This window comes from Macaca mulatta, chromosome 9 (assembly GCF_049350105.2).
Source record: "Macaca mulatta isolate MMU2019108-1 chromosome 9, T2T-MMU8v2.0, whole genome shotgun sequence".
Lineage (NCBI taxonomy): Eukaryota > Metazoa > Chordata > Mammalia > Primates > Cercopithecidae > Macaca > Macaca mulatta.
In genome coordinates this window covers 78,770,775-78,794,327 of record NC_133414.1, presented here as the reverse complement: position 1 = coordinate 78,794,327, position 23,553 = coordinate 78,770,775, and the positions used below count along the sequence as shown (strand labels likewise).

Genomic DNA, 23,553 nt, shown 5'->3' with positions numbered 1-23,553 from the left:
TTTGCCATATGCAAACTCTTTTTATGCATTTGCAGCTACTATCCTCTCTTTCTGGTGTGATTTTTTTCCTTTTAACTTTTCTACCTAGAGAATTTTCTTTCACCCTCTTAACCGGCTTAAATTTTATCCTCTGTCATTATCTTTATCCCTTCAGAGTTAGATAGTCCTTCGTCAGTGCTTCATCTTGGCACTCATATGTTTTTTGTGACTATTCCCCTGAGAAGTTTTAGTGATTTGTTTGTATGTGTACGTGCCTGTGTGTGTATATGGACACACATCTACCTCTTGCATTAGATTGTAAATTCAGTATAGACTTGGAACTATGATATGTACCTGAACATTTCCCCAGCTTACTGCCTTCAACCCTGGAGATGCTTAATCAATGTTGATTCAGTGAATGAATAGTAAACTATAAAACGACCTTAGTTTGTACAGGGCATTGTAGGGGATTGTACATATTAATAGAACTGGTCTGTCTTCAAGGACCTAACCATATAGTCAGGGAGATAAGAAACAGATGAGTAGACTGCAAGGCAGGTTGTGTTAAGCTCTGTATAGGACTTACCACAAATGAGTACTGGAGGATAATTTAAAGGGAGAGAGGAATTCTTGTGAATGAGATACTCTGGTAAGTTTACAGAGGACATGTTTTTTCTTGCTTGTACCAGGTGTTGTGAGGAATACACATGATGATAAGATATGGTTGCTAAGAGTCAAGTAAGGCCTTAGAGCAGGCGTTGGTAAATTGTGGTCTACAAGCCATATCTGGCTCTTGCCTTCTTTTATGTGGTCCTTGTGCTACGAATGATTTTTACATTTTAAAAATTGTTAAAGAATATTTTGTGAACATGAAAATTGTATGAAATTCAAATTTTGGTGCCCATAATTACATTGTGTTGGAACACAGCCATGTTCCTTTGTTTACACACTAACTGTGACTATATTTGCCCTCCAGCAGCAGAGATGAGTAGTTGTAAAGGAGGACCTTTGCTTCGCAACACTTAAAATATAAAATAATTTAGTATCAGACTCATTACAGAACCAGTTTGCTGACCACTAGGGTAGAGAATAGGAAAGATTCAAATAGAGAAGAGAAATGACATTCATATTGGGGGTATTAGTTTGAGTTAAGAGAGTGGAACAGTGATTCTGGCAGTCATATAGAAACTTTAGGGCTGAAGGGACGATCTGGCTTAACCCTCTTACTGTATAAAATAGGCACAAGATCAAAAATAGTCTCAAAGTCCACTAGCTGCTAAGTGGCAGTGGAGTGCTGCTGGAGTGACTGGTACAGAAGCCTTGAGGGCTGCAGATGATAATAAGATTATTGCTGACCTTGCCCTTGAAAAATGAGAGTTGAAGTACAAACTAAGAACAGACTTCTTTTCTCTCTCTAAATGTAATATTTCTATTTTTCTCTTGTATTTCTAGAAGGCCTTTGAGCCCTACTTAGAGATTTTGGAAGTATACTCCACAAAAGCCAAGAATTATGTAAATGGGCATTGCACCAAGTATGAGCCCTGGCAGCTAATTGCATGGAGTGTCGTGTGGACCCTGCTGATAGTCTGGGGATATGAGTTTGTCTTCCAGCCAGAGAGTAAGTATGCTGTCTCCTCTGTAAAGGTGTAGTGGTGTGTCACTAGCCTCAAACTAATTGCTGACAGATAGGACTAATTTATTGCCTTTGGTTGTTTTTTTTTTTTTTTTTTTTTGAGACAGAGTCTCAATCTTTCGCTAGGCTGGAGTACACTGGCCTAATCTTGGCTCACTGCAACCTTTGCCTCCCAGGTTCAAGTGTTCCTCCTGCCTCAGCCTCCCGAGTAGCTGGGACTACAGGCAGGTGCCACCACGCCCAGCTAATTTTTGTATTTTTAGTAGAGACGGGGTTTCACTATGTTGGCCAGGATCGTCTCGATCTCTTGAGCTTGTGATCCACCTGCCTCGGCCTCCCAAAGTGCTGGGATTACAGGCATGAGCCACCATGCCCGGCCCTGGTTTGGTTCTTATTTTTAAAATCTGTTTAAATGTGAAGCGGTACTTTGTCTTCTGATTGGTCACGTTACAACAGGACTCTTGTGTAACTAATACTCTTTACATTGATTTTTTTTTTGGATTTGTAGTTTATGTAAAAACACCTTAGAATTAATCATTGTAAGGATCCACAGATATCTCCGTATGGCTTAAACCTTTGGTACCAGTTTCTTTCCTAGAACATAGTTATGTCACCTGGAGTTCCCAGAGCAGGAATTTATTGCCTTTCATTTTGTGCTATCCTTTTCAGTAAAGATTAGGTGAAATTGGAACAGCACTTATATGGTGACCACTTGAGTGCTTGTTATGTGCCAGGGACTGCATCAGGCTGTGGGGATATCTGCACAAGTGGTACCGGATCTCTCTCCTCTTGGAGTTGAACTTCTGGTGTCAGGGGATCGTATACTTTGAGCGTCCTAGAAGTGACTCAGTGCTAGATCAACATGGGGAAGAAGAGGCCACTTCTCAGTGATCTGCTTCTGAATCTTCCACCTTTGCTTAGGATTAAGCCCCTCTCCTGCCCACCCACCTTTTTCCCACCTAGAAACCTGGTTGCGTGTTACCTTTCTTATGAGTTATTTTCCTCTGCAGTCTGCGCTTGGTAAGTGTTGTTAGTACATAAATACAAGCAGTAGATTTGGTGCTGGATGTTCTGTAACACTCCCCTGCACCCTTTCCCCACTCTTAGTAGGGTATCGGAGTTAACTTCCTTGAGATAAGTAAACAGTAACATTGAAGATAATCATTAGCGTTTCTCATTTGCTTGAAATTTCCCCACCACTTTGCTTCCCTGATAACACCTGTTTAAAAGGGCTCTTTTACTATGTTTTTTCTGCTTTTCTTCTCTTGTTCAAGGAAAGTCAATTTAGAAGCCAGATTCCATTTTTATCTCTTTACCCTGCAAATAGCTTCTTAGCTGTTTATGGCGCAGTAAACATTGCAAATCATGACAACCAAGAAGCAAGTTCCAACTGCTTAGAGTTTTTAAATTAAAGTAGAAATGAGACGTGACTCTCCTGTGTAAATCTGTAGCTCACCCCGGCTTTAAAAAACCTTGTCCTCAGTTGCTGCTCCTAGTCCTTGCAAGATTTTCTGATAAACTCTGAGAAATTAGACTGGCCAGCCCTTCCACTGCATCTGCTCAATGGTTTGGATATGGATGTAGCTCGTGTCCTTCTGCTCATGCTTATTCCTTTCCTAGGAGGTATTCAATTCAGTGAGTAAGCGGCCCATTTTATAGGACTCTGAGGGTGGCAAGAAATGTACTTTCTTTTTATTTTTTAACTTTTCATTAAAAAAAAATCAGTCTCTGCTTATCCATCTTTCTATTATAATAAAATATATATAACATAAAATTTACCACTTTAACCATTTTTAAGTGTAGAGTTAGTTGTGTGGCAGAAAGTACATTCACATTATTGTACAGGCATCACTACTACCAGAACTTTTTCATCGCCCCACTGGAACTCCATTTTAATAAACATCAAATAATAACTGCCCATTACTCTCTCCCCCATCCCCTGGCAATCACCATTTATTTATGGTACCACCTTGTTTTACAAATGTACGACCATTCAAAGGTGGTACATTTATGAAACAAGGCTAAGCTTAGAGATCTGAGATTTATATGTTAGTTGCTATGATTAGTATTAACTTTAGGTATTTACTTCTTTTAAAATTTTAAAAAATTAATTGGCAAATAAACATTGTATTTATCATGTACAACATATTGTTTTGAAATATGTATACATTGTGAAATGGCTAAATTGAGCTAATTAACATGCATTACCTCCTATTTTTTCATTTTTTTTGTGGTTAGGTATTTACTTCTGTTTTCAGTTCTGCAGCTCACTGTGCCATACATTTTGCTTAGCTAATAGTAGAGACACAGCCATCTTAGGTTCTGATACTTACTTGCTTTTAGTGGTCAAAAAGGAATATGCTGGCCTCTGAGAGGCCAATTTTCCATGAGAATATTGTTAGTCATAGTATACTGATGAGATATGCCATTTAAATCCTTGTGGGCTGAACTCCAAGCCATTTGAGGTTTTTTTTTGAGACGGAGTCTCGCTCTGTCACCCATGCTGGAGTGTGGTGGCACGATCTCGGCTCACTGTAACTTCTGCCTCCTGGGTTCAAACAATTCTCCCTGCCTCAGCCTCTTGAGTAGCTGGGATTATAGGCGCCCACTACTACGCCTGCCTAATTTTTGTATTTTTAGTAGAGATGTATTTTCGCCCTGTTGGCCAGGCTGGTTTTGAACTCTTGATCTCAGGTGATCCGTCTGCCTCGGCCTCCCAAAGTGCTGAGATTACAGGCATGAGCCACCATGCCCAGCTGAGTTGTTTTGTTTCTAAAGATATATTATAAAACAAAAGCAGTACATGTTCACTCTGGAAAAGTTGGACAATATGGATAAATAATAAGAACAAGATTAAAATCTTACTACTGAAGGATACCACTATTTTTATTTCTCTGTTTCTATATCTGAATCCAGTTTGAACCATACAAAATGTAATTTTGTAAAATCGTCAAATGTTGACAATTTTGTACAATTTAGCACATACACACACAGCACACTTTCATTTGGTAACTTCCAACTTGAATTTTAGATACAGATAAGAATGTCTTCCCTCCAGAGATCAGGGATAATTTTGATAGAATATTCACTTTTTTAGCACTCACTCACTTGCCATATGTTGCTGAACAATCGAGTTATTTTTAGTTACACTGCACTAGAGGAGTCTGAAGTCTGGACTAGTGATGAATTTTGCTGATCTTCCAACACTGAATCCCTCCTGAGGGAAGAGAGTAGTTCTGGAACAAAGGATGGAGCCTGGGGTAGAGGAGAAGTGGGCAGCAGCATGAGCTGGGCAGGGGTTTGGCAGCCTCTTCCTTCAGTCTGCTCTGTGATTATCAGCTCACAGTTTATTACTTTTACTTTAACATTGATTTTAACTGTGGGTTGTCCATGGTTTACCAACAGAAATCAGCTTTATGTCATGGAGGAAATGATAAACTCTCAGTTTCTTGTTGTGCCACCTTGGGCGACACCCTTAAGCTCTCTCAGCCTATTTCCTTGCAATAAAATGGACATCATAATAGCTGCTTTACCTTGTCATGGGTAATATGAGGACTGAATGGCATCTTTTGCATAAGTGGAATTTGTAAACTGTTAAGAACCATGCATTGTCCTTACACTGGCATTTTCTATTTTGTTATCTTAAACTTTTTGAATTCTTTTTTTAAATTAACAAATAAAAATTGTATGTTTATGGTGTACAACATGATGTTTTCAAATATGTGTAAGTTGTGGAATGGCTCAATCAAACTAACACGATTACCTCACGTACTTTTTTTTGAGATGGAGTTTTGCTCTGGTCATGCAGGCTGGAGTGCAATGGCGCGATTTCGGCTCACTGCAGCCTCCACCTCCTGGGTTCAAGTGATTCACCTGCTTCAGCCTCCTGAGTAGCTGGGATTACAGGTGCATGCCACCACCCCCAGCTAATTCTTGTATTTTTAGTAGAGACAGGGTTTCACCATGTTGGTCAGGCTGGTCTTGAATTCCTGACCTCGTGATCCACCCGCCTTGACCTCCCAAAGTGCTGGGATTACAGGTGTAAACCTCCACACCCGGCCTCATGTACCTTTTTTAATGGTGAGAACACTTAAAATCTACTTTCTTAGCAATCTTTACGTACGCAACACATTTTTATTTACTGTGTCACCATGATCTCTTGAACTTATTGCTTCCATCTAACTGGAATTTTCTGTCCTTTTGACCATCTCCCAATCTTCCTTCTTCCCCTTACTCTCAATTCCCACTAAAAAATTCTAATTACTTTTCTTTCTGTACCTCTGGGGACTTTTGAGATAATCCTTTTAGATCATGACCATGGGATCTTTTTATTTTTAGTTTCTTCATCTCTGACGCTGTATTCTGTTCTTTTTATCCTGTACCATTTTTTTCTCACAACTTCCACAAAATTAGTTTATTTTTTTATCCTTCACCTAGTCACATTACTATAGTTCGGGACAGCTGGCCCAGTTTGCTGATTTTTGGACTTCTTTTTACCTCATTAATTACTTCATCAAATAAGGAAGCAGCTCTGAATCTGTACAGCTTTAACAGTTAGAAATAGTTAATAACAAGAAGCTAAAATATCCAATATTACATTATAGTCATTTGATGGACTATTATAACATTAGAAAATATGTTTAGAAAGAATTGTTAATAATGTAGAAAGTGCTATCCATGAGGAGGATACAGTTATTTTACATTATACAGGATCTCAGGTATGTATTACAGTGTGTAGAACATAGGGCTAGAAGGAAATACTCCAAAATTTAAACAAAAAGTAACCACAAACAAGCAGTTTCAGTCCCTTTGTCTTCTTATTCAGTCTGTGTCTTAGTTACCTGGTTTTGTCCCAGGCGTTTACAGATTGTGTACTCTAGGAAGAGTTAGAAAGAGCGATGCAGCTGAAGCAAAAACAACTAGCAGAGATATAAGGCATGATGTGGTAGATACAGAAAGGGGGTACAGATGCATCCCGTGGTTGTTGAGTGAAGAGGAGCTCCTTCTGGCCAGGAAAGTGGGAATTCCTAGATCTCCTAGGAATGCAGTAGAAGTTCATATTCAGTTCACACCTTGTATAAAAAAGCCAGGCTTAGATTCTTATAGACTCAAACAGAAAATTCCTGTGGTACATTTGAAGCAGTGTAGAGTCCTGGGAATCCTGGACTGAAAATAACAAGACTTCAGTTAAAACTTTGCTCCGTCACTGATTTTATCTGTGGCCTTGAGCAAGTTTTGATGCTTTGATCTTCCATTGCCTTTTATGTCACTTGTGGATTGTATATAATGCCTTCTGTGCCAGCCTCAGAATGCTGCTGTTATAGTCAGTTGAGATACATTGATTGTGAATGCATCAGAAGGTCTATTAGTCTATTTAGATGCCATGTATTTATGATTATTATAATTGACAGGATTAGCATTCCCTATTTGTTCTGTGTACTGCCTGACAGAGTGGACTCTGGCATCTATGATTTTTCAAACTTTTTTTTCTTTTTGTTGAGACGGGGTCTCACTGTGTTGCCCAGGCTGGTCTCACACTCTTGTGCTCAAGCAGTCCTCCCACCTCGGCCTCCCACAGTGCTGGGATTAGAGGTGTGAACCACGGTGCCTGGCTAGCATCCACAATTTTGGGGGCATTTGTAGGTCCAGAAAATGTTAGAATCTGTGTTGGATGAGAGGCTGGACATAGATCCAAGCAAAACAAGCTAAAAACAGGGGCTGGCCTTTAGTCTTGGGGGAAGGAAGAGAAATGTTGAACATCTAGAAACCTTAGGAAGGTCAAGAATTCTGGAATACATATGTCATTTGACCTAGTAGTTCTGCTTCTGGGAGTTTATCCTGTAGGTGTGCAGTGTGGTGTGTGTTACAAGGTTATTTATTTCAGCCTGATTTGTAATAGCAAATATTAGAAGCAACCTATATATCCGTAATTAAGGGTCAGGTTAAATAAATTTTGGCACATCCATATAATGGAATACTCTGCAGCTATAAAAATGAATGAGGATGCACTGATCTTTACGATAATACTCCTAAGTGGAAAAACAAGGTCTACCACAGTGCTAGAGTGTGCTACTTTTTGTGCAAAAAAAGGGAGACAAATAATATTATAGCTTTACTGTTGCACATGTATGCATAAAGAAACTCTGGGAGGTAGCATGAGGGTCGGGGGGATAGGTTCGAGAGAGGGAAGCTTCACTGCTTTACTGTGTGTGTATGCGTTTGTATTTTTAAAATTTCGAACCATGTAAATATAGTACTTATTCACAAATATAAATTTAAAAGTTTTTTTTATTTTTTAAAGGAAAGAAACTTTTTGCAATTGGAAGGCAAGTGAGGTTGTAGAAGACATGTTGAATGGTTGCTATATACAGGTCATATCCATGGAAATTTATTTGAATAAGAGAACCATTTGTTTCTTTTAGGTTTATGGTCAAGGTTTAAAAAGAAATGTTTTAAGCTTACCAGGAAGATGCCTATTATTGGTCGTAAGGTAAGTAGAATCTGTATGTCATTTTTTTTTCCCCTCCTGATAATCATGCCTCTTTCTTTCTATTTACTAAACCTAATATTCTCAAAGTAGAGGGGTGATTTTGTCCCTTACCTCCAGGGGACACTTGGCAGCGTTTGGAGACGTTTTTGGTGGTCACAGCTTGGATGGAGTGGTGCTCTTGGCATGTAATGGATGGTGACCAGAAATGCTGCTAAACACTAAATATCCTACAATGTACAGGACAGCCCCCCTCCCCCCAAACAGAATTATCTGGCTGGAAATGTCAAAATGGCCAAGGTTGAGAACCCTGACTTAACCCTTTCTCCAATGTAACTGGCCAAAAGAGAGGTGAGAAGCCTGTTAAGGAAGTAAGAATTTGAAATGAGAAAAGCTAACTGTATCGTTAGTTGCTTTGGAACAATATGCGGCTGGCTGACTTTAGATATTTATCTGGGAGTTGGGTGCTTACACGGTTTAGGTCAGGGGTTGGCAAATGTTTTCTGTAAAGGGTTAGATATGAAACATTTTGGGCTGTATAGGCCATATCATTTCTGTTGCAACTCCTCACCTCTGCCCTTGCAGACGGACAGCAGCAAGAGGTTCAGGAATGAGCCTGACTGTATTCCAGTGAAACTTTCTTTATGAATTCAGGTAGGCCTTAGTTGGATCCTGGCTGTAGTTGCACAGGGCTGTCTCTTGCTCTTTGCAATTATCTGTATTGTAGTACGTCCCCTTTGTTATGTCCCCTTTGCCCTCACCCATGCTGAGGATAAGGTAGGCACCTCTGTGCCTCCCACAGGTTATCACAGATGAAGATAAACAGGGCAGGCCGCTTGACAAGCTCTAAGGAAGGCGTATGAGTCCTTGGACTCTTCATCTCCTCCAGTGCCCTCCCCTAACCCCCCTTTGGTCTTTCCCAACTTTACCTGCCTTCCAAGTTTTCTTTTACTTTTGGCTTTCAGTTCCCTTTCGTGGCTATACCAGGGTTCGTTTGCCAACCCCTGACCTAAAGTTTGCCAGTTATCTTTAACCTTTGGCTGAAATCCATTCAGACAGAGATATGTATCTTCAGGTTCATTTCCTGTAGGGGAGTGGGAGCAGTAACAGGTGGTGAAGGGGAATGTGAGCACGTAGGCTTCTGTTTGCTCTCCAAATTATATTAATCCCTAAAAGTAAATCTAGTCCTTACGGAATATTAGGGATGGGGACAGGGAAGGTATTGTAGTAGATGGACTGTAGCACAAAGAACATTAGGATTTCCCCTTATCTCCTGATTTTTTTTTTTTCCTTCTCGCTTCTTCAGTTTCCAGACTTTGAGACAAATAAATGCTAGGGTTCTAGAACCCACTCTTAAACTTATAAAGTCACGGAATTGGAAGATCCTTAGCTTGCTAAGGACTATCTAATCACTCTCCATTTTTCAGAAGCAGATTCTGAGGCTTAGAGACAAAAAGTTACATGTGTATATGTGTATGTGTGTGTGCGTGCGTGTGTGTGTGTGCGCGCGCATGTGTGTATACCTCTGTCATTTATTCACTTCACACATGCTTATTGAGCCACCTGCTCAGTGTCAAGTACTTTTCTGGATGCTGGGGATATGGTAGTGAAGAAGACCAAATCCTTACTCTCATGGAACTTACATTTTAGGTTAAGACAGAAAGTAAAGAAGTAAACAAATATGTGGAATTTTATTTTGAAATAAATGCTCTGAAGAAACTATATTAGGTAACATAATACAGGCTTTGAGGCAAGAATTGGGGGTAAGGAAGTCCTTGCTGTGCTTTCTAATATACCTCTCTGTCACTTTTTGTGTTTCATTTTATGGCAATAGCATACTCTATGCATGGAAGCTCAGCTTTCATAGCCTGTTCTGTTGCATGAGTCACCATTTATGTGAATTAATTTTTTAAATTACAACTTAAAAAATATCTTCACGTCCATAGCATGCCCAGGCATTGCTCAGGAGTGTAGCCTCTGCTCCCTGCCAATGTGGGCCTGTTAGACCATTGCAGACAGACATGCTTGAAAGGAGTGGCTTTCCCTGTGGTTTCATTGAGGGCCATATCTAAGAAGATCCTCTTGTATTCTAATTATCCATGGCTAGAGATGAGAAAATCTTAGTGTGGAGTGAGTTCTTAAGTTCTATAACAAATATGTTGCTGAAACAGTAGCACTGTGACATGAACAAATCGTGACATGTAGCTTCTCTCCCCAACCCTACTACCCGAGAGTCTTTTGCTATAAGTAGTAGCCCCTGCCCTTCTGCCTCTTTACTATTTTTTTCCCTCAGCACTTTTTGTCACCTGACTTATTTTCTGTCTCTTCTGCTGAAAATGAATGTCATGAGGACAGGAGATTTTTTTTTTCCCTGTGTGCTCCATTGCCTAAGTTTGTTTTGTTCACTATGTATCCCTAGCCTGCATATTTGTTGAGTAAGTGAATAAAAGAAAACAGCTCAGAAGCTGTGGCTTTGAGGATGGAAAAGAAGAGAACCGTAGTTGATAAATTGCCTGGCAGAAAGGACCTTAGTTCCTCTTAACATTTTGGGGTCAGACAGTGCAAGCTGTCGACAGCAGCTTAAGGAGATACATTGGAGTGTTCCTGGCAATTCTTAGAATGCCCTGTGCTTGTGTTGTATGGGGCCTCCAAATTCCTAGTGTGCTGTGTGCATGTCTGTTGAAGGAGCTCATCACTTGCACAAGGACCAGAATCCCTTTTACTGTGGCATGGCCAGTTTTCTGGCTACTGTTTCTAGTTCTACTTTTGATTCTTTTACACACACACTGTAGCTGCTGCCAAGGCAGGATCAAAGTCCAAATATTGCCCTCAAGGATGTGCTGACTTTAGCAATGCCAACCAAGTGAAGCAGCAGTGATGTCAATGTGGCAGAGAAAAGGGTTATGGGGAAATTGGGTGCATCTTTTTTTTTTTTTTTTTTTTTTTTTTTTTTAAGACAAAGTCGTGTTCTGTTGCCCAGGCTGGGTGGAGTACAGTGGTGCGATCTTGGCTCACTGCAACCTCCACCTCCTGGGTTCAAGTGATTCTCATGCCTCAGCCTCCCAAGTAGCTGAGATTATTGATGCCTGCTACCACACCTAGCTAATTTTTGTATTTTTAGTAGAGACGGGGTTTCACCATGTTAGTATCAAACTCCTGACCTCTAGTGATCTGCCCACCTCGGCTTCCTGAACAGCTGTGATAATAGGTGTGAGCCACCGTGCCCGGCTGAGTGCATCTTGGCCTTTAGAGAGAAACATTGCTTTTCAAATTTTTAAGAGGCTGTTGTACATGCCAGAAAGTAGCTGACCAGTCAGAATATCACCGTATATCTTTAAGAAAAATGTTAGTCTAGTTACTTGTGCAGTGTCTAGCATTGAGCAGTTGCTTGAATGTCATAATGATTCTGCTGTCTCTGCTGTATGCTTCCATCGGGATAACTTTGTCTTTCTTACCTTTGGAGATTCAAGACAAGTTGAACAAGACCAAGGATGATATTAGCAAGAACATGTCATTCCTGAAAGTGGACAAAGAGTATGTGAAAGCTTTGCCCACCCAGGGTCTCAGCTCATCTGCTGTTTTGGAGAAACTTAAGGAGTACAGCTCTATGGGTATGATGCTTGGCATAGACATGCTCTCTACTTCCTTAAAGCGACTGTTTTGTCATTGTTTAATGTTCACATAGGTTAAGAATGACTCATCATTGGTTCTTACATGTTTAGGAGGACCTACTCTGTTTCACAGGTCGAATTTCATATTTTTAAAATTATGTTTAGATTCATCCATCATCCGTAAAGCAAGCAAATCTCAGAGACAGTGGAACTTGGCTTAGGTACCTTTTGTAAGCATGAATAAAACATTTAGTGTTTAAGAAGAGAGAATATAAGATATATAATACAAATGAAATATAGATTCATGTAAAAATGTGAAATCTGCATAAAGGCACAAAAGAAAATAAGTCACTATAATTCTACCATCCAAGATAAACAGATGGTATCTATCTTTCTGCATGTAGCTATAGGTAGAGCTGTCTGTATAGTTTACATCTATCTATATATGTATATCTATCTGTTTCTGAGAATGCTAATAGTGTTTGTCTGTGTGTATACACATATGCATGAGCATATATGGGATGGATAAATACACCAAATAGCTTGGTGTGCTTAAGAGTGTAACCCTGGAACCAGCCTGGATTCATATCTTGGTTTGCCACTTAAAGTATGCCTTTGTCGAGTTACTTCTGTATGTCACAGTTCCTGTGTCTCTACAATGGGGATAGTAATAGTAGTACAGTACTTACTTGAAAATTTGATTATGGGGATTAAATGAGATCATACATGTGTAAATGTTTTATAGTGCCTGGCATATAGTAAATGTTCAGTAAATGTTAACCATTATTGCTATTATTAACTCAAACAGATTCATGTTTGTTACTGATTAAGATCATATTACAAGTACTTTTTAAAAATAAGCTTTTTAGTTTGATATATTTACAGAAAAGTAGCAAAGATGATAGAGATTTCCCTATACCCAGCTTCTCCTGATGTTAACATCCTCTGTAACCATGGTACGTTTATCAAAACTAAAAAATTAACATTGGAAAAGTGTTATTAACTACACTACAAATTCTATTTCTAGTTCATCAGGGGTTTTTTTTTGTTGTTTTGCTTTGTTTTGTTTTAAACTAATGTTCTTTTTTCTATTTTAGGAGCCAATCCAGGAGCCATGTTGCATTTTGACAAATACCCTTATTTTTTATTTTTTGAGACAGAGTCTCCCTGTGTTGCCCGGGCTGGAATGCAGTGGTACGATCTCAGCTCACTGCAACCTCCACCTCCCAGGCTTAAGCAATTCTCGTGCCTCAGCCTCCCAAGTAGCTGGGATTACAGGCATGCGGCACCATACCCAGCTAATTTTTTGTGTTTTTAGTAAAGATAAGGTTTCACCATGTTGCCCAGGCTGGTCTTGAACTCCTGAACTCAGGTGATCTGCCTGCCTTGGCCTCCCAAGGTGCTAGGATTATAGGTGTGAGCCACTGTACCCGGCCTTGACAAATACCCTTACAGTTTCTGAGTGACATGTGTTGAGGTCTTGACATTGAATAGTACAAAATTTGATATAGTCTAGGATGTAGGTGAATGAAGGAGGGGTTAGCACTCTAAAACCTGTGTGTTAAAGATTTCCATGATTATGAGAGCTGGTTACCACCACCATATTGCCTTCTCTTTAATGTTTAAGTCATTGTCCATTGCTGTATTCTCTAGCATGAGTAAAAGAACAGGAAATGAAACCAGTTATCTTATTTTCAAAAGGCTGGTGACCACTGGTCTGAAACTGTGTATAGTACAGAGTAGTGTCCTCTAAGTCAAACGGGCAGCAAGTCAGAGCTTGGCAGATTGCTGTGAGAATGAGTTTGTCTGTATATTTACCACTTAGTTTTCTGTTCTCAAGAGCTGAAGATCTTTGTTTTGGAGAGCCCATGGCTCCATGCAGTTTTTAGTTGGTGTGTTTCTGTAATGGTTTTCTCACTACCCGCTTTCAATAGGGCATAGCTGCATTGTAGCACAAGGACCTGAGACACCCACATCAACAGATTGGTGGGTAAAATGAAGAATGTCTCAGGGAGAGAGGAAAGTGGAAAGTCAGATCTTATATTCTAGTCAGGAACTTTACTTTTCTTTCCACACTGGGATAAAGGAGGTTTATCCCAATGTTGACTGTGTTCCTGATCTTGAATGCTACAGCATGTGCTGCTGGAAGCAAATAACTAGTTCTATGTGGGTTTCCAGGCTTGGCTTAAGGGAGCCAGTGTCTGAGACCAGGGTGCTCATGGTTTATTCCTCATTGTGGTTTGTTTGCTGGTTTCATCTGTGATGATAGTGTGCTGACATTTCACACTTTTCATCTTGGTTTCTTCTGCCAACTCTGCCCATAACAGTTCTCAAAATTCCTAGGACTGGATAGGAAGGGAGAGAAGAAGGAAGCTATTGCAGAAAAAGGCCACTCCAAAGCCATATAGAGAATGAAAAATAAGTATAGACAAAGACAAATGTTCCTGCTGTTAGAAGGTAGTTGAGGATGAGGCCAACATTGTTATCAGACTGCCTTTATTGTACCTAAATGTTATTAATATCTTTTTCACATTGCTGATAATAATGATTTTTCATCTTTATTTTATTGTGCTAACTCTTTATTGAACTTTTTTCTTGACTTGCTGTAAGAATGCTGTTGGGTTTCCACTCAACATTTTTTTCTTTTGTACCCAGAGGGGTTTCTTCCTGTTTCTTCTTTATTAGAACCTGTCTTCCCAGAGGTTCCTGCTTATTGACCTAATGACCTTACCTTTCTCTGCAGACGCCTTCTGGCAAGAGGGGAGAGCCTCTGGAACAGTGTACAGTGGGGAGGAGAAGCTCACTGAGCTCCTTGTGAAGGTGAGCGTCCAGTTCTTGAGGAAAACCTATGAGGTCTGTGCCAGTTTACATGACCTCCTTTTTTCTCCTTACTTTTGTAATTAGAAAAATTACTTAAGGAAAGCTTATTGTTACAATAAAACCATAAAAGTTTCTCTTCACACAGACATAGGCAAATATGTATAATATTATCAAAGACATCTTCAGTCTGTCAAATAGTAAAACGTTATTTATGTTTTCAGTCTTTGCAGATGTCCTGTCTAGAAGGCAGATTACTAGGGAAGATAGTCCTGTCAGATGAGATTTGTTATGGTGAGACAGACTTTGTTTGATAAGGAGAGAGAGGATAGGGAAACTCTTTCATAATTTTCTCAAATCCTGTGACCCGAGATGAGCAGTGGTCTCATGTAACTTCAAATCATTCTCATTCTTAGCTGCTTCCATTTCTCATCACATTTATTTTTATTTTATTTTATCATTTTTAGAGACAAAGTCTCACTCTGTCACACAGGCTGGAGTGGAGTGGTGTGATCATGGCTCACTTCAGCCTTGACCTCTTTGGCTCAAGTGATCCTCCCACCTCAGCCTCTTGAGAGTCTAGGACTACAGGCGTGCACCATTACACCCAGCTAATTTTTGTATTTTTTTGGTAGAGATGGGGTCTCACTCTGTTGCTAAGGCTGGTCTTGAACTCCCAGCCTCAAGTAGTCCACATGCTTCGGCCTCTGAAAGTGTTGGGATTACAGGTGTGAACCATTGCACTCAGCTGTCATTTTTATTTTGGAAACTCCACTTCATCATTTAAAATTGGGGTTGTACTGATGATCTCTAAGGTGTTTATGTTCAATTATTATAAATATGGAAGTGTCTCTTAATAAATATGACAGATTTTGCATAAGTTGGTATAATGCTCTGATCTTCTGTGCTTAAAATCTTTAAGTAGTTTCCCATTATCTACTGGATGAAACTCAGGTTCTTATACAGCAGAGAATACAAGTTTCTTCATGAGCCAGCTCCCACTTATTTTTTCTTAACTACTACTTTTTATTTCCCACATAAACACTAATCCTGCCTCTTTTCTTTACTAAATGTGTCGTGCTCTTATCATGTTGTTTTCCTTTCCTTCCATCATTCGTCTTGTTCCAAATGATGATTCCTACTCCTCTCTCAGAGTTCCACTCAGCAGACACCTCTAGACCACCCAGGATGTTAGTTGTTCCCTCTTCAGGGTCCCTTAGCACTCTGTACACAAACCTGGTATTGCAGTCGATAACAACAGCTGCTTTGTGCCAGACACTCTACTAAGTGCTTCACATACATTATGTTATTTAATGACTGCTAGAACGCTAGAAGATAGCTACCATAACTACTTCTGCGTATGAAGAAACAACCTTAGGTTATGTGACCTACACAGCTGAAAATAATAGGCAAAGCTTAGACTGCCTGCTGGGTCAGTTTAGTGTTATAGTCTGCGCTTTTAACCATATTTATACTTCTTTCCTCACCACATTGTAAAATTATTTATTTACATGTCTGTCTCCTCTGCTGTGTTTTGATCTTCTTTAGGTTGAGGAGTATATCTTACATTTTTTTCCAGTTTCTATTGTGCCTATACTTAGAAACTGTTGTTTAGTGCATGATTCTTTGTCCTATATAGTGTAATAGTTTTAATTTCACCTCTGCTTGCATTTCTTTACAGGCTTATGGAGATTTTGCATGGAGTAACCCCCTGCATCCAGATATCTTCCCAGGACTACGCAAGATAGAGGCAGAAATTGTGAGGATAGCTTGTTCCCTGTTCAATGGGGGACCAGATTCATGTGGATGTGTAAGTATGTGCAAGGGGCATCCAATACCTTTATTTTTTAGGTTAAAATAGAAGAGTTTTTAATAAATATTAATTATATTTTAATAAATAAAAATATTAAAATATTTTACTACACAAGTAATATTTGATCATTGTGGAAAGATCATTTTACTACACAAGGAATATTTGATCATCATAGATCCTAATTAACTGCAGTTTTTTTTTTTGTTTTTTTGTTTTTTTGTTTTTTTTTTGAGACGGAGTCTCGCTCTGTCGCCCAGGCTGGAGTGCAGTGGCCGCATCTCAGCTCACTGCAAGCTCCGCCTCCCGGGTCTACGCCATTCTCCTGCCTCAGCCTCCCGAGTAGCTGGGACTACAGGCGCCCGCCACCTCACCCGGCTAGTTTTTTGTATTTTTTAGTAGAGACGGGGTTTCACTGTATTAGCCAGGCTGGTCTCGATCTCCTGACCTTGTGATCCGCCCGTCTCGGCCTCCCAAAGTGCTGGGATTACAGGCTTGAGCCACCGCGCCCGGCCTACTGCAGTTTTAAATGTTACTTGTAATTTTGTAACCCAGAGAATGTCAACATTTTGGTATATATTCTTCTAGATGTTTTTCTCTTCACCTTTTTATTTTGAAAAACTTTGAACCAACATTCAGTTTCTAGGATAGCTTAAAGAACACCTTAGATTCACTAAATGTAAATATGTTGCTATATCTGCTCTCTACATTCCTTCCCTCCCTACCCCCTTCTTCCCTCATCCCTTACCCGCACACTTACCATCCCCCTATTTATCTATGTATACTTTTGTTGTACCATCCAGCAGTGTTTTTAATATACTTCTGGTTTTACCTGAGCCAAAGTTTAATTTATTATTTTGCTGTAAATGGAACCTCATTTAGTTGCTATTAGGCATAAAGAAAGGGGGAGGACATCATTATATTTAAAGAAACACATGAAGATTCTTTATTTTACCTGTTCTTTCAAGTAGATGGTTGTTAGTTTTTCTAAACTATGATAAACTTCTCTTTAAATCTGTTGTCTTTAGAAAAAACGAAATCTCAGGTTATGTAGGATAGATAGATTTAATTCAATATGCTGTAATGGTATCTTAGAGGTGCTAATCCTATCAGATACTCATCACATTCGCAGTCGTTATAAAGACTGCAGATAGAATTATTGAAGGGCCCATTCGAAGACAAGAACACCTGATAGTTTAGTTTCTTTTTGTTTTTTTTTTCCAGGAAGCATTGTTTTTGTTTTATTTTGTTTTTGTAATATGTTGGCGCCATGAAAATCATCATGTTCAAGTATTCAGTAGTAATAAAGGTGATATGCCTGGCATTCATTTTGAAAACAAAACTGTTAAAAACAGAACCACCCATAATATAGCAGCAGTTTCCCTTAGAGTATTGAGGTGAACAGGGTGGCTTTCAGAGGGAAGATAATAATGTACTTACAGTATATTCTCCTGTGCCATTAGACTCTTGAAGAACTTGTAAGAGGCCACAGAGTAAACAGCCACAGAACAGTTTGGCCTTATCTGGTAAATTTGAAGATGTGTATATCTTATGACCCAGAAATTCTGCTACTCAGGACATACTCTGGAAAAATTAGTACACATAAATATCAGGATATATGGACATTAATATTCATAGCAATGTTATTCATGGTAGCTAAAAACTGAAAATAATTCAAATGCCTATCCATAGGACACAGATGGATAAATTGTAGAATGGTGTGTGTGCCTCAATCCATTGTAGCTGTTATTCAGATTGATGCACAAATTACTTCATCCATCTTTGGCCAGTGGGAGCATCTTCATATTGGCTCCAAGGTCCATTTACATGACCCAAGTAATCTTTGAAAACCTTTTTTCTCTTTCTTTCCTTTTTTTTTTTTTTTTTGACAAAATATTCCAGGTTCAGGTTCACTTTGTCCATTTCCTGCTCCAGGGCTACAGTCAGCCATTTGTCCAAGGAGACCTGGTTTATTTTAAAACTAGGTAAAATAATTACATAGCTCCAAAGTCACATTTATGGAAAAAGACAGATTGAAAAAAAAACCAGAATGCAGTCCAGAGAGACAAAGAAATAGAAAGTGTGAAAGAGAGGCTAAGAGATGCAAAGGATAGAATGAGAAGGCTAACACGCGTCTAATTGGTGTTTGACAACAGCCAGAGGAAACAGATTACCTACAAAGGCATAACTGTTAGGACAACTGATATTCTCAATAGCAATGATGGCTAGGGTGGTTAGGGGTAGATGAAAGATTGGCTGTAAATTGCAAATTATTAGAGCCTGATGATAAGTAGAAGCCCATTGAGCTTTTAAATTTTATTTACTCTAGTTTCATTCTTAAGAATTCTGTTTTGTAGTTCTCCTTTTATTTTATTATTATTATTTTTTGAGACAGGGTCTCAGTCTGTTACCCAGGCCAGAGTGCAGTGGTGCCATCTCAGCTCACTGCAGCCTTGACCTCTCTGGGCTCAAGCGACCCTCCCACCTCAGCCCCCTTGAGTAGCTGGGACTACAGGCGTGCACCACCATGCCTCGCTAATTTTTGTATTTTTAATAGAGATGGGGTTTCACCATGTTGCTGAGGCTGGTCTTGAACTCCCGAGCTCAAGCGATCTGCCGCCTTGGCTTCTCAAAGTGCTGGGATTACAGGCGTGAGCCACCACGCTTGGCTGTCTTTTTTTTTTTTTTTTTTTTTTTTAATCTGCTTGATTGTTTTTTATAGTCCCTTTCCTTGGTTTAACTTTTGTTTACTTAAATATATTACACATAAATATCTTGTATTCTGTGTCCGATAATTCCAATATCCATGAGCGTTACCTGATTCTGCTGGCTTCAGTCATGGTTCTTTGTTTCCTTATATTAGTGTTTTATTTTATTTTATTTATTTTATTTTTATGAGCCACTTATTTTTCTGGGAACCTAGGGATTCTTTGAGGCCTAGATTGAAGTTAAGTCTGGAAGTTCTCTTCTTCCAGAGAAGATTTGTCATACTTTTGTGAGTTGTTGGGGATTGCCACCACACTGGAACCAAATTAAGTCAAATCCTTAGCTTGTCGTTTTGTACCACAGAGGTAGTGTGAATTCTGACCTCAAACTCACATAAAGGCTTCCTTGGTACACATTCTTGAAAGATTACTATTTTTCTTTACTTGAACATCAGGGTTGATAAAAACAGTTTTTCTTTTTCTTTCCTCTTTTGCAGTAGTGGGATTTATTTCTTGTACACTTGAGAATGTAGTTTTTTCCAGTCATCTCCTGTTGGACTCCTTACCTTGGGCAGTCTCTAATGTATCTTCTGGTGCATCCCTTGCTCATCTGTCAGTGTAGCAGTTTGAAGTCTGTAGGGGTTGGTGCCACCCTCAGGGTGAAATCTAGTTTTGCCACTTACTTATCTTGCAGGATTCTTGACTTTGCTTTGTTTGGGGGTTTAGTAAAAGTTTCTTTATGTTAGCTTAATGATAGGTTTTAAATTTTCTTTTGATGTTTTGTCAATTTTTTTATTTCAGTTAGGAGGATTGCTCAAGGTATATAATTTATATTGCTCAAAATAGAAGTTCCATAATTGTTTTTTCCGTGTGATAGACCTTTGTGTATTTGAAAGCCCCTTTGTCCCTGAATCTTCTCTGCCCCACATTTTTCTGGGTTACTCAGCTGTTCATATGATTTCACAGACTTCCAGTCATTGCAGTCATTCTCTGAATGACTTTTGGTTGCTTCTGGCCAGATTGAACACAGTTCTCCACATGTGGAGTGGCATTGGTCTTTCAAGCTGTCTTTTTAAAATCTGGGTTCAATAAACTTATCTCAGACCTTTTCCTTGAAGTCAGCGTTTTTATTCTCGGCAATGTTTATTTTATTCCCTGCTGTTCCTAATGTCTTTGTTAGTTCTGTATGGATGCTACTGGCTTTGTTTTTTTTTTTTTTAGGTCTGTAGCTCATTCTGTTGTTTCATGGTCTAGGTTTTGAACTCTGTTGATACTTTCCTATAGTGAGAAAGTTATAAGGGGTTTCCTTCTGTCCCTTAGCTTGTTTCCTTCTGAGTCGGGTTTTTATTTTGCGTGCTACGTACTACCTTTTCCCCTGCCTTTTAGTATGTTTGCATAGTTGCCTTGCCATTTTCTCTCATCCTGGGGTGGCATTCTCCAGACATTGTTTTTTCTTATGCACTGTGGGTGCTTCTTGTCTGAGACCATTTGGTTGGGGACAAAGCTCAGCCAAAGCTTTATTCTATCTGTATTAGAATATCTGGGTCTATTCTGAGATTCTCTTCAGTTACCTATCAGAGTTCACTCTCTTATTTGGAAGAGATAATACCCTTTGATTATTTAATTCACTGAAGTCTTCACTCTAAAGAGCCAATCCTGATGTTCTCTCTCCCATTTTGCTCATTTCTCCCTAGCAGCCATGTTTACCACTCACTCGTGAGAAGAGGAAGAAGATAAGGAAACCCCCTCAGCTTGCCTCTCTGCAGATTTGGGGGTATAAAGGAAAATTCTCAGGATTTTGCTGACTTTGCAGTATAGTTTCAAGGGCTGATTAGAAACTAGTGTTTTACTTACTTCTGCTCTCTACTGTTTCACTGTTTCTTTTGTTTTTGATTGCCAATATTTGAAGTTTATTACATTAGATTATCTCTCTTTCCTTGTTTGGTTGTTGTTATTGTAGGTTTTGACTCTCTCTCTCTCCCTGCCCTCACCTTTTTTTTTTCTTCCCATCTTATTCTAGAAGTCCAGGCCTAGGGGTTTTTTGCATTGCTGCAATTAAACCATATCTCTATTATTATGATCTTCTTCAGCACGTGTGTGAGGGATCAGAAGAAGGATAGAGTCTGATTCCCAGGCTCTTCTAATATTTAGACTTTTATAAAATAACGAATCAGCACTGGTGTTGTCTTTTTCCCTCTCCCACTCTGTCTCCCCCACTCCTCCCTTAGCTTCTTATTTTTCTCTCTGGATGAGCTGCTTTTAGTGAAGAAAGAGTTCAGTGTTCAGAGGTGGGAAGCCAGAAGATAAGACCAAATGGCTGGGCAATCTTTAGGCTCTTCCTAGCTAAGAGTTGTAAGCTCTCTCATTCTTTGTTCTTCAACCTTAAACTATCTTTCCTTCTGTTAACTTTATTTGTCTCAGTTACAATGATAGAGGTAACTTCACATACTAAAAGAAATTAGGTTACCATGTGAAACACTCTTCTTGGCTTGTGCTAATGTCATCAGATCCAAACAGCATCTGAAAGAAAATTTTCCAAGAAGATGATGTTCTCTTGTTTTCTGAAATACATATCGTATGTTAAAGTGAGAGTTTTTATACATGTTGAAAGAAGTTGAATAACATAACAAATAGTTACTGAGGCCTCCATTTTCTTACTTCACAGTGAAAATTCCTGTTTTTCTTTGGGTATAGGAGGTAGAAAGAAGTGGGAGAGTAATAGCATTTTAAAACACAGAATCAGAAATACAAATTAAAAGTAGAACCTAGGGCCAGGCATGTTGACTCATGCCTATAGTCCTAGCACCATGGGAGGCTGAGGCAAGTGAATCACTTGAGCCCAGGAATTTGAGACCAGCCTGGGCAACTTGGTGAAACCCCATCTCTACAAAAAATACAAAAGTTAGCCAGGCATGAGGACGTGTGCCTGTAGTCCCAGCTACTCCGGGGAGCTGAGTTGGGAGGATCTCTTGGGCCTGGGATGTGGAGATTACAGTGAGCTGAGATCATGCCATGGCACTCCAGTATGGGTAAAAGAGTGAGACTCCGTCTCAAAACAAACAAACAAATAAAAAAGTTGAATTTAGGTATTCCTACTTTTACAGTCAAAAGTACACCGGTGTTTGCATAATAAATAATGATGTTTTGACTAGTTATTGAACTAAAAATAGGACACATGAAGCAGGTGACTAGGAATTTGGAAATATTATTGCTTAGGTCATTACTGGACCTTACGAAGAGATTGACGCACTGGAGACTTGGACTTTGCTGGTACCTCCCCGACTTTCTTCACAGCTGGCCTGGCTCCTCTTGTGACATTCTGAGGTTTTATGCTAAACCACAGGACATGCTGATGTGCAGAGCTGACCTCAGCTATAAGTACTTTTGTCTTCTGCAGCATAGAAATGTAGTGATCTACAAACAAGCGTCCCATGCCCAAGTTCGGTGCATTATTTTGTGGTGTTGGTCACATGTTTCATAAAGACTTCCTGAGTCAAAAAATGGCTTTTCTCAGTTCATCTTCCATATAACTCCTGGCCACAGGGATTTTGTATCCAATGGTATTTTTGTCCTGTATGTGGATATTATCTTAGGAAAGTTCAGTGGTTACTTTATCTGATTCCATCTTGTATTAAGCTACACTAAATATGAAAATGTAGCAAGTTTTACTTCTTGTCAATAGATGCTAATGTATGACATTGAGTGAAACACTTTTAATTCCTCAAGGGCTCAGTTTTCTCACCTATAAATTGAAAAAACGTTTCAAAGATTGTATGAATCTTCAGAGATGGTAAGTCTAAGAAGTTGTCCAGGTAGTTTAGTACTGCGGCTTTTTGTTTATTTTAGAATGATTCATTCTTATATATTATTTTTTTAAAAAAAATAGCCAGATGGCTATGACATGCCTGTGTTAGTCAAGGTTTACTGAGAGTCAAGTCAGGCATTAAGAAATGTGGAGGCCAGGTGCAGTGGCTCACACCTGTAATTCCAGCTCTTTGGGAGGCTGAGGTGGGCAGATCACTTGAGGCCAGGAGCCTGAGACCAGCCTGGCCAACATGGTGAAACCCTGTCTCTGCTAAAAATACAAAAATTAGCTGGGCGTGGTGGTGGGCGTCTGTAATCTGAGCTACTCAGGTAACTATGGCAAGAGAATCGCTTGAACCCAGGAGGCAAAGGCTGCTGTGAGCTGAGATCATGCCCCAGCACTCCAACCTGGGCAACAGAGTGAGACTCTGTCTCAAGAGAAAAAAAAAAAAAATGGATTGAGGGTTTGTTAGGTGTCAGCAACTATGTCAGGTGCTAGGAATGTTGTCATGAACAGACTGGTCCCTACCTTCATCAATGTATAGTCCAGTGGAGAAAATAGATGAATAAAAAGACCCCTATGCCTTTTGTTTGAACTCTGGTAAAGAAATGTGTTTATCAGAGGGGCTAGGCCAAACATTAGGAAAACGTTTTACTTCATTTAAAAAGGATTAGGATTTTTGTTTTATTTCAAACAAGGCAACAAA

The 23,553-nt window shown here is 39.4% G+C and overlaps 1 protein-coding gene across 3 annotated transcripts in view; it reads left to right on the top strand.

The window, feature by feature from the left end:
* The window catches only part of SGPL1 (sphingosine-1-phosphate lyase 1), a 62,386-nt gene that overhangs the window by 25,184 nt on the left and 13,649 nt on the right, over positions 1 to 23,553 (top strand). For all 3 annotated transcript variants that reach the window (XM_028826520.2, XM_077946649.1, XM_028826519.2), the window contains 5 exons: positions 1,432 to 1,597; positions 8,035 to 8,102; positions 11,563 to 11,710; positions 14,454 to 14,530; positions 16,209 to 16,337. In XM_028826520.2, the coding sequence (XP_028682353.2) occupies positions 1,432 to 1,597; positions 8,035 to 8,102; positions 11,563 to 11,710; positions 14,454 to 14,530; positions 16,209 to 16,337 (588 nt within the window). The remainder of the gene's footprint in view (positions 1 to 1,431; positions 1,598 to 8,034; positions 8,103 to 11,562; positions 11,711 to 14,453; positions 14,531 to 16,208; positions 16,338 to 23,553) is intronic.